Below are 12,870 nucleotides of genomic sequence, written 5' to 3'. Positions count from 1 at the left end.
CTGCTCACTACAAATGTTAACATGGGTAAGAGCATCCGTAAGGGACCGGCAGACAAACTGCTGGTGCTTTTAAGAGATTAATGGACCTGCTAGAGCCTCACATGTTTAGTCAAGAGTTAGCCAAGGGCCACTGAGACCACAGAGCCAACGATGCACCCAAAGGGACTAATTTGTAAGCAGCAGCTTACATATCGTATGATATGTTAACATCGCACCCAGCCCCGCTGTCAGAGGCCTTGCTGGGGGATCTGGGGGTAGGAATAGATCTGCTGTGTGGCTAAAGCTAAAATAGATACAGCAGACACATAGTGATCTGTAAATGAAAGAGTTAACATTTTCAATCAGTCTCAGTATAGCATTGTGTTGTTTAGCTGAATTTGTAAGCTTCTAATAACACATTTTCTTTCTCTCAACTAAGCAAACAAGTCCTTCAACCCATTCGACCAGATAGGTCATTTGTTCTCTTTCACATGACCCACAGGAGCGTTTCCAAAGTCCTCATACCCACGTGTAACGTCGTAGTTTTAAACACGTGATTAACATGGTTATACACTCACAGTTTGGTTAGATTTAGGCACCAAAATGACTTGTTCAGCTTAGGAAAAGATCGTAGTTTGGGTTAAAATAAGTACATTTGTCACGTTACTTAATGTCCGTTAGTATAGTAAGTACATGACGTAATGACACACGTGACGGGGTGATGGGCTTTGTTAACCAAATGTTCGTAATCTCGTGTTTCAAAAATTAATCCGGAGCACTCTGATCTGTCTCCTCTGCTGGCTGTGACTCTCATTGTCCTCATTTCTTCAAACACAGATCAATGTTGATACTGTAAAAAGTTTCTTCAGCAATCCTCATTACGACTTTTTATAGAGGTGACAGACAGACAAGCCATCGGCTCGGAGAAAGGCCCCAGTTGTGGTGATTTTCCATAACAAACAATGTGGTATTATTAATAGTTCTCCCATGTGTAGTGTCATCCAGAATGCCTGGATATCTGCGTGTGTGTGTGTGTGTGTGTGTGTGTGTATGTGACATAGAAAGGATGCTATTGGAAACACATGACTTCTTATTATACAGTCTTTGATTTAACATGTGCTCCAGTATATCTGTAACTCAGTCAGTACTGGAAAGTTGCAGAGAAAATCATGAATGCAGACACACAAATAACATGATTATGACTCATAACTGGGACACCAGTGTGAATTTAAACACACTCAAAGTTTTCGCAGACTCTCAATAGCAATATGTGATGTTAAAAATATTCACTCAGGTTTGTGGGAAACTGAGGTGTATGTATTGTTTTATAATAAAATATGTTATATTATATAATACATTTAAAAGACTTAATGAGCTGTAACTAGCAGTTAATATTAAAAAGCATGATGACCATAACTCCTCCTGTGGGCACCTGTGGATGACTGGCAATTACAAAATATCATTATAGTTGCAAATAAAGTGTTACCACTTTGTTCTTTTCTATTTGGAAATAATGTAGTTATAGAAAATAACTAGCGTTTAGAAATGTTAATAAATGTTACTAAATCATGAATAAAGCGTCAGTAGATGGAGTTTTAATAACGCAGCTGTAAATGTTACTAAGTTGTTAATAAACGCATCAATGAATGCTTCATTTTGAAAAAATCCCTGAAAGTCCAATCAGGTGTCCTGCTGGAGGAGGGCAGCCAGAGGTGTTTTTTTACAGCCTGGCAACCCGAAAGTTCTTCTTGTTAAAGCTTCAAACTAATCTATAAAGTAGTAGTACATAATTGATATAATGTTTCCATTCTCATATAAGCAGAGCTACTCCAGGTATCCCCTGGTAACTGAAGTACCCCTGGCTGGAGACTGCTGGCCTGAAACGGCCCTTTTCAGAGCATGTGTAACTATCTGTCACAGTGCACGATGATGTGTTGTTTTCTGTTAGTTGTCAAGTATCAGAAGCATGACAGCCTTGTAGATAAGATAAAGGGGAAAGTCCATGACCACAGTGCCTTTCATAACAGCACCAAACTATCTTTATTTGGCAGGCAAAGGAAATGGTGTGATGATAAGACCTGATTCTCGTGTTGATGAAGTTTCCTGTAAATTCCATGTATGCTTATCTGTTCAGTCTACCATTAAAATTATGAATTTTTAGACTGTTAGATTTAGCAGGAAAGCATAATCTCTCACTCATATGCAACACAGTGAGAAAAAATATGCATTGAAACACGTAAAGAATGTATATTTTATTCTTCTTTCTTCCGTAAGGCAAGATGTTTAAAGTGCACAAGATTATTATACCCTGATTGTAATGTTGTGTTACACTGAATAGGTATGCAAAATATTGTTTTAATCTTTTTAAACACTGGGTCGGCTACTGTATGTGTGTAAACGCCAGCACAGAGGGCTTTGTGGTCAGATTTTCTGGCTGTATTATCTGTTTGTATGACTAGGGGTCAACTGAAAGATGACCCTGGTTAGTGTAATGCCCTAAACATGCTTTAACACATGAGGGGGATAACCAGGTCCAGGCCCCCTGCCAAGTTTGGGTCTGCCCCCCTTAGTTGGGTTCATGTCCCATCCTGAAAGCACCTGTGGCGTCCTTTATACTCGGACAAAAGCAGGACATCCATCAGTGGAGAGCCAGCTGCGGCAGATTGTCAAGAGATTATTAATGTAAAGGGGTTGAAGAAGGTCAGTAAAGTAGGTGAAAGGGGGTTAAAAACTGAGTGAGACAGACGCAGAAATCTGACGTAGGTCATGGGTCTAACTTCAAAGAGGGTAATATGATATCAGCCCAAGAGAATGGATGAAAAGAGCACAACTAAGTGGATGGATGCATGATTCTAATTTATGCTCTCACACCGCTGTAACATTAACATACAGCAATCATGTGAAGTGTAGGGGTATGGTAACAACTGCTTCTGGCGTCTCCTCACAGTAAAATGATATTTATGATTGCGTTTCCTCAGCTCCTGTTTTTATTTTCAGTGAATGTTGTTATTATTGAGTGTTTTATCAGTTACAAAGCCACTCATTGCTTTGTGTGGTTTCTGTGATGCACTTTGTATTATATTTTCTATGCATGAAAAGTGCAAAGAAAGTCTGGATGATTGATTAAACTGTTTACAGAAACACGTATGTCATCAGCTGCTCACGCTTTATATTTTTTATATATCATTTTTTATTTTCAATATATCTATCATACTGTTATATATATATATATATATATTTTCATTGTTTTTGTTATGTCAAACTCATTATTGTCTCATTATAATCAAAGATTGAATTACAAAATCTCTATAAAAATAAAATATAACAAAAAATCAGTTCATAAATAGTTTAACATTCATGAACTTCACTTGTTGATCAATATATATTAACATGCATCCTGCATCTATATTAAATGTCAGACTGTTAAATGTGTTGCAGTTGAGAAAAATATTGTTAGTTGACTTGCAAGTAATCGGGACAATATGCTAATTCCACACATAGCTGACATCAAATAACACATCCTGTATATCAAAGTTATACTGTATATTAAAATGATTATTATAAATAAACAATCCACGTTAAAACTCTCAACAATTTGTATCAGTTTGTGCAGCAACATAGGTGAAACCTAGATAGAGCTGCACTGCTTTTACTTAAAGTTCTATGTGATAACTTGAAACAACAGCGCCACCCTGGGCAGAAGGTCAGAATGCACAACAGCAGCCTGTTGCACTCCAGATGCTTTTTGCAATAAATGAGCATGTGCTGCCTGATGCATGCAGATCACAGCAATATCTGGAAACATATGCCAAAGGGTGACAAAATAATTTATGTAATTGCTGTCCACAACACCCCGTTTTACTCCTTATGCACCACTACAATCCCAGTACAAGAAACAATAGATTTGTTTGCAGCCATGTACTTTAGTCTATGGTAAAAGGTTGTAATTTGTACTCATGTACTCAGAACAGAGAAGAAGGTGACACTGAAATCCAGTTGTACATACTTGAGCAGAACTTTATACTGAAGAACAACTATAAAAAACAAAGCAAATTTTACGAAATCATGAAAAAAAACATGGTTCATAAAAATGTAGTCCCACTTAATGGGTCATTTTTTTGTCATGTTATACCAGTATATGTGTTGTACCTAATAATTCAACAGTGGTTGGAAATTACATTTATTAGTACATGAGAAAGTACATTTATTATGGTGTTGTACTAAAGGGGCTGTACTCTACATTCAGAACATTGATATAGCAGTAAACAAATATTTGCTATGTAAAGATAATAGTGGAATAATGGCGTCCTGAGCAGAGAATGAAGTCACGCTCCCTCTGTGTGTAATGTATTTTGAGCATCTCTGGTCTTTGTTCTTCGGCTGTGCATGAATATTAGTGCATGTGACTGCCTTGTGCGTCGGTACCAGACGCTGAGGGCTGTGACAAAGGGTAATTATTTGACAAGTCGGAGAACAGTCTGTGAGAGCCGTGTGGAGGCAATCCCATACCACTTTTTTCAGTATTTTGAGTACAGCACCTTTAAAGGGGTACGCCAGGATTTTAGTATTGCATTTCAATAGAGTTGGGGGACTCACAAGACACAGATTGAAAGAGAATGGTGCAGCAGAGGCTGAGACGTCCTGACTTTTAGTCAAGCTCCAAACCCACTGGATCCTACATTCCCACAATGCAAGTGTGTACAATTCTTTCAAACCCTATGTGTCAAGTTTGTAATGCAGGCTTTCTGTTAAAAATGTTAGGTTTAAAGTCCAATCCAAGATAACCCTAACATCATCAGGGTTATTGTATTTTTTTTAACTATGGACAGCTCCCTCCAGAGCCACAGAAGACATAATACTACTGTTTCCACCTATAATTGTATATTTAACATGCTTTCTAGGCATATAGAAGCTATAGATTTTTTTTTTTTTATTCAGTCTGTGACTATGTATTAGGCTGTATTTCCACCTCGCAATGCCCAGGATTATTCCCAGAGGCACTGTTTCTTTCTGCTGTCTGCTGCTGCTCAATCCCATGTACCTTCTTAAGCCAGTCTTTCTCCACATACGTGCTCACTTCCCCCACTGTACACCTCTTTCCTACATCCAGAGCCAGGAGCTTACCAAACATTTCCATGGCTTCTGGAGTGAACCTTTTCCACAAAGGAGGAATGTCCTCCTCAGTGTTTGGTCTCTCCTTCATTCTGCACCAGTCTGCAAACTCCTGATAGAAGTCGTCCGAGTCCATGCAGCGCTCCCAGGGGAAATACCCCGTAAGGATGCAGAAGATAACGACACCGAAGGCCCAGGTGTCCAGACTTGGCTCCACGCTAAGTGGAGGAGCGGTCACTTCTTTTTGGCCCTCCATCAGGGCCACTGTACAAAGCTCTGGGGCCATGTAAGGAAGGGTTCCTGTGATGAAGCGAATCAGAGTGCCTCTCTTCTGAGCCAGGCCGAAGTCTGCCAACTTGACCTGGCAGCAGTGATTGTCCAACAGGAGGATGTTTTCAGGCTTGACATCACGGTGAACCAGACCATGGCTGTGGATGAACTCCAAAGCACTGGCTATCTGGAGGACACAACGTTTTACCGAAGATTCTGGGATACCCACCTAGAACAATCAAATAAAAGAAGGGATAGGGCTCTTTGTGTCACTTTCAAAGGTCGCAGGATATTGGACATAAGGGCTCATGTTGCTGATATTGTTCCACTAATTTATACATTGACATTTAATGCAATTTATTGTAGCCTAAAGATGCTTGTTTTTTTTATTCAACAGTGGAATCACTAATTTTTTTTTTTAAGTAATAGTAATTTTACTTGAGTAGGCCTTCAAAATTCTGGTACTCTTTCCTACTCTGTTTTTATGTAAAAAGAAAAGTCTGTAGAAGGTCCACATGAACCCCATTCAGACTTCATGAATTGTGGATTTTGACAGCTTTAGGCACTAGTAATGTTTACAAAAGCACTGAGGTCTCGACATTTGGATTAAGCCAAATGTTTCTCCCACCATACTATGCATGCCATTGTTTTTTAGCCACACTAGCGGCATAGGCATTGAAATATTGATGTGTCGGTCAGTTGTTGGTTGTCAGTTGTCGGTTGGCAATTGGTTGAATTAACATGAAGGTTTGTACAGACATTCATGGCCCCAGAGGATGAATCCTAATGCCTTGGTGATCCTCTTATGTTTTTGTATTTTTATGTTCTCTAGCGCCACCAACTATTGGATTTATTGACATTAACTTTTTCACAGATATTCCTGGTGCCCAGAGGATGAATCCTAATGACTTTGGTGGTCTACTGAGGATTATAAATTACCATAGTCAAAATTGGATCCTCTCTGAAGAGACTTTAAGTAATTCTGATTATACTTTGACTTTAGAATTTCGAATGAGTCTATTACTGCCAATACCAACATTTTCAATTAGAGAAAAAGAGGCCCTACCTCAACAACAATTGGATAAATTGGTATGGACATTCTACCTCTTAAGACAAACATGTCAGTTTCGACAATGTGAGCATGTAAGAAAGCTGACATTAGCATTTATCTCAAAGCACTGCTAGCATGGCTGTAGTCTTAGTGTTTTAGCCTTGTTTGCCAGTGTTTGACTCACCTTTGGCTGGATGACAGCAAACAGGTCCCTCCCAATGACAAGCTCCTGGGCAAAGCAGTAGTGCTCATTAGACTGGAAGGCAATGCCAAAGAGGCCCACGATGCAGGGGTGGCAGGACAGGTGTAAGGAGATGCAGTACTCTCGCAGAAAGCCCTGGAGCTTAGTCGAGGCTTTGGGCATCACTTTCAAGGCCATGGGAGTCCCTGCAGACTGTGGCTATTAATATCACTGTTCATGCACATCTTCTATGTCTTACTAGAGAAATGAAGTACAAATATGTATGACCACTTCAGTGACACTGTGCTGATTTAAGATATTCACTGTATGCTGTAATAATTACCTAATATACTGTAGCATGGCTTTTCTACAAATCTTAATTGTCACCCAGGTCACTACCCCCCAATTAAAATGGAACTTTTCCAATGGTTTTCAAATTCAAAGCCTCGGGCCAGCCAGCCTCATGCCAGCTCATGCTCTTCATTCTGCTCTCCCATTGCTCCACTTTGGCTTGTCTCTCATTTTCTCAGGGTCACCTAGAGTTTGAGGTTCCCATCCATTCTGAAGAGTGCAAGATCTCTTTTTTCAAATAGTAGCCTACTTTTCCCACCTCTCTCCTGTTCACTGTGATTGCTCTGTAAATGTATCTTCCTCTCTGTTTGTGTGCTATGAATTACAACCAATTTGCATTGCCATGAAAGTTTTGGAAAGTTATTTATTTTCGTAGATTGGATTGCTCGCCTCTTTTTTTGGATTCTAGTACATATGCAAAATTGTAACTGGGCTGACAGTTACAAAAAAGAAAACAAATTAAACAAATTAGACAAATTAGACAAAGAACTTAATTTGAAAAACAACTTCATTTGTTCAGTTTCTGACAAAAAACATGGCTTAAACATTTGGTAGTGAGCTATTTTATTTAGAAACCAATTTGTGTCAATCAAAGACACATTAAACACATTAACTCCTTGCTTTTTTTCTGGGGAAAAAATGGGATTCAGATCAGCAAGTGTAAAAGATTTTATCAACATTATTATATTGCTTTAATTGGTGATAATAATAAATTGCTATAAGGTTATTCTCTACTGAAACAGATTAGAAATCAAAGCGCAGTCATACCCCTGAAGCGATGTGTGACCAGCAGCACTTTGCCGTATTTCCCTCGGCCGATCTCCTTGATGATGTTGAAACGTTCCTGGATCTCCAGCTGACTGAGGCTCTGTGCCGTCAGCTCCATCAGCTCGTCGATCAGACTGCCGTCAGCGAGGCCCAGCTCAATCATCTGCACCCACACATGGACAGGACAAAACAAATACTTTTCCACAAATCTTAGGGCTAACAACACATACAGATTATAGACTGCCATAAGGCGCATACTCATTGAAATATATTGCACCACAAAATAAGCATTTACAGATCAAAACTAATAAAACAAATTACTGCTTAAAATGCCAACTGTCAATGCTTTCCGTTTAAATAAAATAGTCAATGAATAAAAATTATGTTAAATAATAGGGGTTGGGGTTGGCAGTGTGGAGGTGAGAAAAAAAGCAGGATTTGAATGTCTGTCTAGAGACTGTTATCCCCATATTTAAACAATATCATGACAGTTGGCAACACACGACACCTTCCACCGTGGCCATTCAGAACAAATAAACAAACTAGTTAGGTTCGAGTATGACCCGATCCTAAGAATAGCTAAACTGTAGTGTGTTTATCCCTTTATCTATCCCTAAAAGTGAAAAATGCAAATGTATCTCATTATTATCTAATTTATCAAATGACAATGAAATTGTATTTGATTTTTTATTTATCTAAGAATATTTCCTGTCTTACTTGTACTATGCGCTTCTGTTATGTAATTTAAAAGATTAAAAGCGACTGCTAGATTGACCCTTAGATTAGCATTATTGGGTCCTGGTCTTGGTGGACTAATGGCTAAGACGTGTACCAAGGATGAAAGGAAGCATAAAAACAGCTAACTTCCATTATTACCCTCATTATTGCATTTAAAGGTGAATAGAATTTTCCTGTCTTCATTTCTGTTTTATTTCTATGCTCTGGCAATAGACCTTTGTAGCCAGAAAAAGCATCTTTCCTCAGCACGTTAGGATGTTGAACTCGGTCCTCTGACCTCTGTCACGCTGTTCTGTTTATCCTCAGCCTTCTCTAGCACGTTATCCTCTGCTAATTTAATTTAGTACTTTGCTTACAGTTGTGACACATGTACATTTTCTATTTTTACTCATTCAGATTTTTTTTACTCTATCTTTATCTCTTACCTCATTACATTACATTACATGTCATTTAGCTGATGCTTTTATCCAAAGCGGATTACAATTAAGTGCTTTCAACCCTGAAGGTTCAAACTCCAGACAACAAGTAGTAAGTGCAAGTACATTAGCCATATGAAAGTGCAGCTTCAAGAAATATATATAAAAAATTCACATTCATCTTTTAGTACAGCCTGAATATGTATGCCACACATACACAAAACAACAAAAACAACCTTAAATCCTTTATTTCTTAAATAACATTTTCCATCACATAATAACTTGATATAAGATGTGGAAAGAAACAGCAGTAGCAGTAATGGCATTCAATAGTAGTAGTATTTGATATCCCCATATATTTACCATGATTAGATATTGATCAGTTTCAAGTCTTACCTTTTTTTCAATTGGTTCCCAATAAAATCACTGGAGTCTAAAAACAGGCAAACCAAACACACAAAATGACGCGCTCACAGTCACACCACCATGTGTACAGCTGAAAAAATACAGCTAATTAATATGCTGTAGAAGTGCCGGTTGAATGTCTGTCCTGTCCGTCCTCCACCTTTGCTGCTGGTGTTGGTGTTTGTGCATGGATAGGCGTGCAGAGTTGACTTGAGAGCTTTTCGCTGCCCAACACGCAGCTCTGCTCTCAACTGCTGCGATGGGGACAGAGCCCACTTTGACAGCTGATTACAAACTGCCTCTGCAAAGGGCATACGCACGTATGCACGCACACACACACACACACACACACACACACACACACACACACACATGCACACACAGAGTGGCCTATATACAGTCTGATCACATGTACGGTATGTATATGTAATGAATATGCAAAGCATTGATATACAGATAACAAGTGTCATTCCCATATTTCTTAATAACTTCTGTGACAGATTCATGGGTCTGTCACCACTAACAGACATGTGCGCACACACTTGAGTACATTGTGGAGCTACAAGACCTAAAGCACGACTGCTGCATTTAACTTATTCTAAGCATTGGGAGCAATAGATTCAAAAGTGCCTCTGGGCACCACAACCCACCTTCCAGTGATCTTTAATATATTAACTATTATCTACTATATTATTATATCAACAACACTACCCTTGCTCATCCATTAAAGTTCAGAGGGAAACTCTGTACCACATTTATTTGAAAGCTATATGTGCTACTTTACAAAGAACTACCCAAGAGTATGTACAATTAGCTCCATCTTACTGTGACACAGATACAGCAGTAAAATGCTTATTTTTGATACTTATAACACAGCAACAACAACTACTACTACTACCACTACTACTAAAGCTAATGCAATTCCATACAGGACTTAATTATGATTTAGTTTTTTTCACAGTGTGGTATTGCTACTATTCTGAATCTCTCCTCCACCATTGACCTTAATGCAGGGATTTGTTGCCACTTTGTTACGGGTCTGATGCTCTGATTAGATTACACATTGCACCACATATACTAACAGAGATTAACACCAATTTTGCAATGTTGTATCGTATACACTGGTACTTTACTGCACATGGTTACTGTAATACAGGTGCCATTTCACATTTGGTCCAAATCATGTCCTTTAGAGAGACGGGCGAAGGCATGACCCATCCTACTATGCCTCTGATTGGCTTACCTAGATATTCTTACCCTAGCCTAAACCAATCTCACTCCTCATGCCTAAACCTAACCTTCACCCATCCCTCCGGACCATCTGCAAAATACAAAATGATCTCATCTGCAAAAAAATTCAAATAAAATGCATTAATGGCGCTGAACTCGAAGCCATGAATGCACTCAAGCTGTGGTACTCATACATACAAATCCCCTGGGGTGTAACTACAACTCGGGCAGGCCTAATGGGAGGTTGTTATCTGCACCTGTGTGTATGTGTGTGTGTGTGTGTGTGCATGTGTGTGTTGGCCTGTGTTTTATTTACTGTGAACTCACTCAACACTGGGATCCATGGTAGTTATTCTGGGGGCACCAAGCTCCAAACGAGCAGGTCTAATGATACAAAGAAACAGATACTTTTGGTGTATTTGCCTCTGCAGGGCTGCGGTGGGTCAATGAGGTGTCAGTCACTGCAGTCCAGGGCTGCTGGCTTTCCCAACTGCTACAAAGGTCATTACGTTGGAAATAACTGGTATAAAGTTGAGATGATTTGGGAGACCCATCCAAGGGAAGTGGTTGGATATTAGGATATACTGAGGTTCTAATTTTTCTAACTAGCTCATTATAGCATCATAACAGTGTGAAAACCAAGGCACTCTTGTTGAAGAAAAAGGTTAAAAAGCCTTTATTGAGTCGACCAATGCATAGCAAAAAGTAAAAACATGCACCAACACGTTCTTCAGGGTGACTAACCGGAAGCAGAAATGAGACACAAACAGGAAATATATGACTATTTCCGACATACTAAACTATGACTTTTTATCACTTTGTTGGACATGACTTTTTATCACTTTGTTTTTGAAATACTATACTATGACTTTTTATCACTTTGTTTTTGAAATACTATACTATGACTTTTTTTTTGACATACTATGATATGACTTTTTAATGACTTTTTTAGATATACTATACTATGACTATGCTATGATTTTTTGACAGACTATACTATGACAATTTTCGACATACTATACTATGACTTTTTTATCACTTTTTTCAACAAGCTATACTGTGACTTTATGTGACTTTTTTTTGTCATACTATCCTACAACTTTTTTATCACTTTGTTTCGACATGCTATACTTTAACTTCTTTATCACTTTTCTTTCGACATACTATACTATGACTTTTTTTCGTCATACTATACTTTTTTGACACGCAATACTATGACTTTTATGGCTTTTTTTTCGACATAGTATGCTATTACTGTTTTCAATTCACTATATTTGGTGTCCTGGTGGCTTAGTAGTTAGCACAGCCCAAAACTGGTACCAGCATGTAGGCAGTGTAGACACTGACTGCTGGTTCAATCCCCAGTTTGTGCTGAGCCTTTTTGTATGGAGTTTGCATGTTCTTCCGGACTTTATCTGACATGCTATACTACGTTTTTATCACTATTATTCAACATACTACACTATGACTTTTTAATCACTTTTTTTGGAAATACTATGAGATGACTTTTTTTCGACTACTGTACAACTTTTTATAATTTTTTTTGACATACTATATACTATGACTTTTTTCAACATCCTATACTATGACATTTTTGAGATGCATTACTGACTTTTTTGGAAATACTATACTATGACTTTTTTACCATTTTTTTGACATACTATACTATGACTTCTTTTTAAACACTTTACTACAACTTTTTATGGCTTTTTTTCTACATACTATGCTAATGCTGTTTTAAACTGGTGGTGTCATGGTGGCTTAGAGGTTAGCACAGCCCAAAACTGGCACCAGCATGTAGGCACTGCATATTGTGACCCCTGGGATACCCAGTCCGGGCTGAGCCTTTTTGTATGGAGTTTGTATGTTCTTCCAGACTTTAGATGACATAGTATACTATGACTTTTTTTACCACTTTTTTTGACATACTATACTATGACTTTTTTTTATCACTTTTTTCAACATACTATACTATGACTTTTTTCGACATGCTATTCTGACTTTTTCGACATACTATACTCTGACATTTTAGGATTTTTTTCGACATACCTTACTATGATGTTTTTTGACATACTATGCAATGACTTTTTTGGACATGCAATAATACATCTTTTTATCACTTTTTTTCGACATACAATACTATGACTTTTTATGACTTTTTTTGTCATACTTTACAAAATCTTTTTATCACTTTTTTTTCGACATACTATACTATGACTTTTTATGACTTTTGTCGTCATAGTATACTACAACTTTTTTATCACTTTTTTTCCGATATATTATACTATGACTTTTTTGGACATGCAATACTATGACTTTTTTTACCACTTTTTTTTGACATACTATACTATGACTTTTTTCAACATACT

The 12,870-nt window shown here is 38.0% G+C and overlaps 1 protein-coding gene across 1 annotated transcript; it reads right to left on the bottom strand.

The window, feature by feature from the left end:
- Nucleotides 1–3,298: 3,298 nt before the first annotated feature.
- Nucleotides 3,299–8,873, bottom strand: si:dkey-8e10.3 (serine/threonine-protein kinase SBK1). The gene is made up of 3 exons (XM_031286260.2): nucleotides 7,713–8,873; nucleotides 6,597–6,799; nucleotides 3,299–5,590 (listed from the first exon to the last, which is right to left on the bottom strand). The coding sequence occupies exons 1-3, from the start codon at nucleotides 7,972–7,974 to the stop codon at nucleotides 4,925–4,927; spliced, it is 1,131 nt and encodes a 376-aa protein (XP_031142120.2). The 5' UTR covers nucleotides 7,975–8,873; the 3' UTR covers nucleotides 3,299–4,924.
- Nucleotides 8,874–12,870: the final 3,997 nt, after the last annotated feature.

The sequence above is a fragment of the Sander lucioperca genome, chromosome 12 (genome assembly GCF_008315115.2).
Source record: "Sander lucioperca isolate FBNREF2018 chromosome 12, SLUC_FBN_1.2, whole genome shotgun sequence".
Classification (NCBI taxonomy): domain Eukaryota; kingdom Metazoa; phylum Chordata; class Actinopteri; order Perciformes; family Percidae; genus Sander; species Sander lucioperca.
This window is presented reverse-complemented; position numbering and strand designations above follow the sequence as displayed.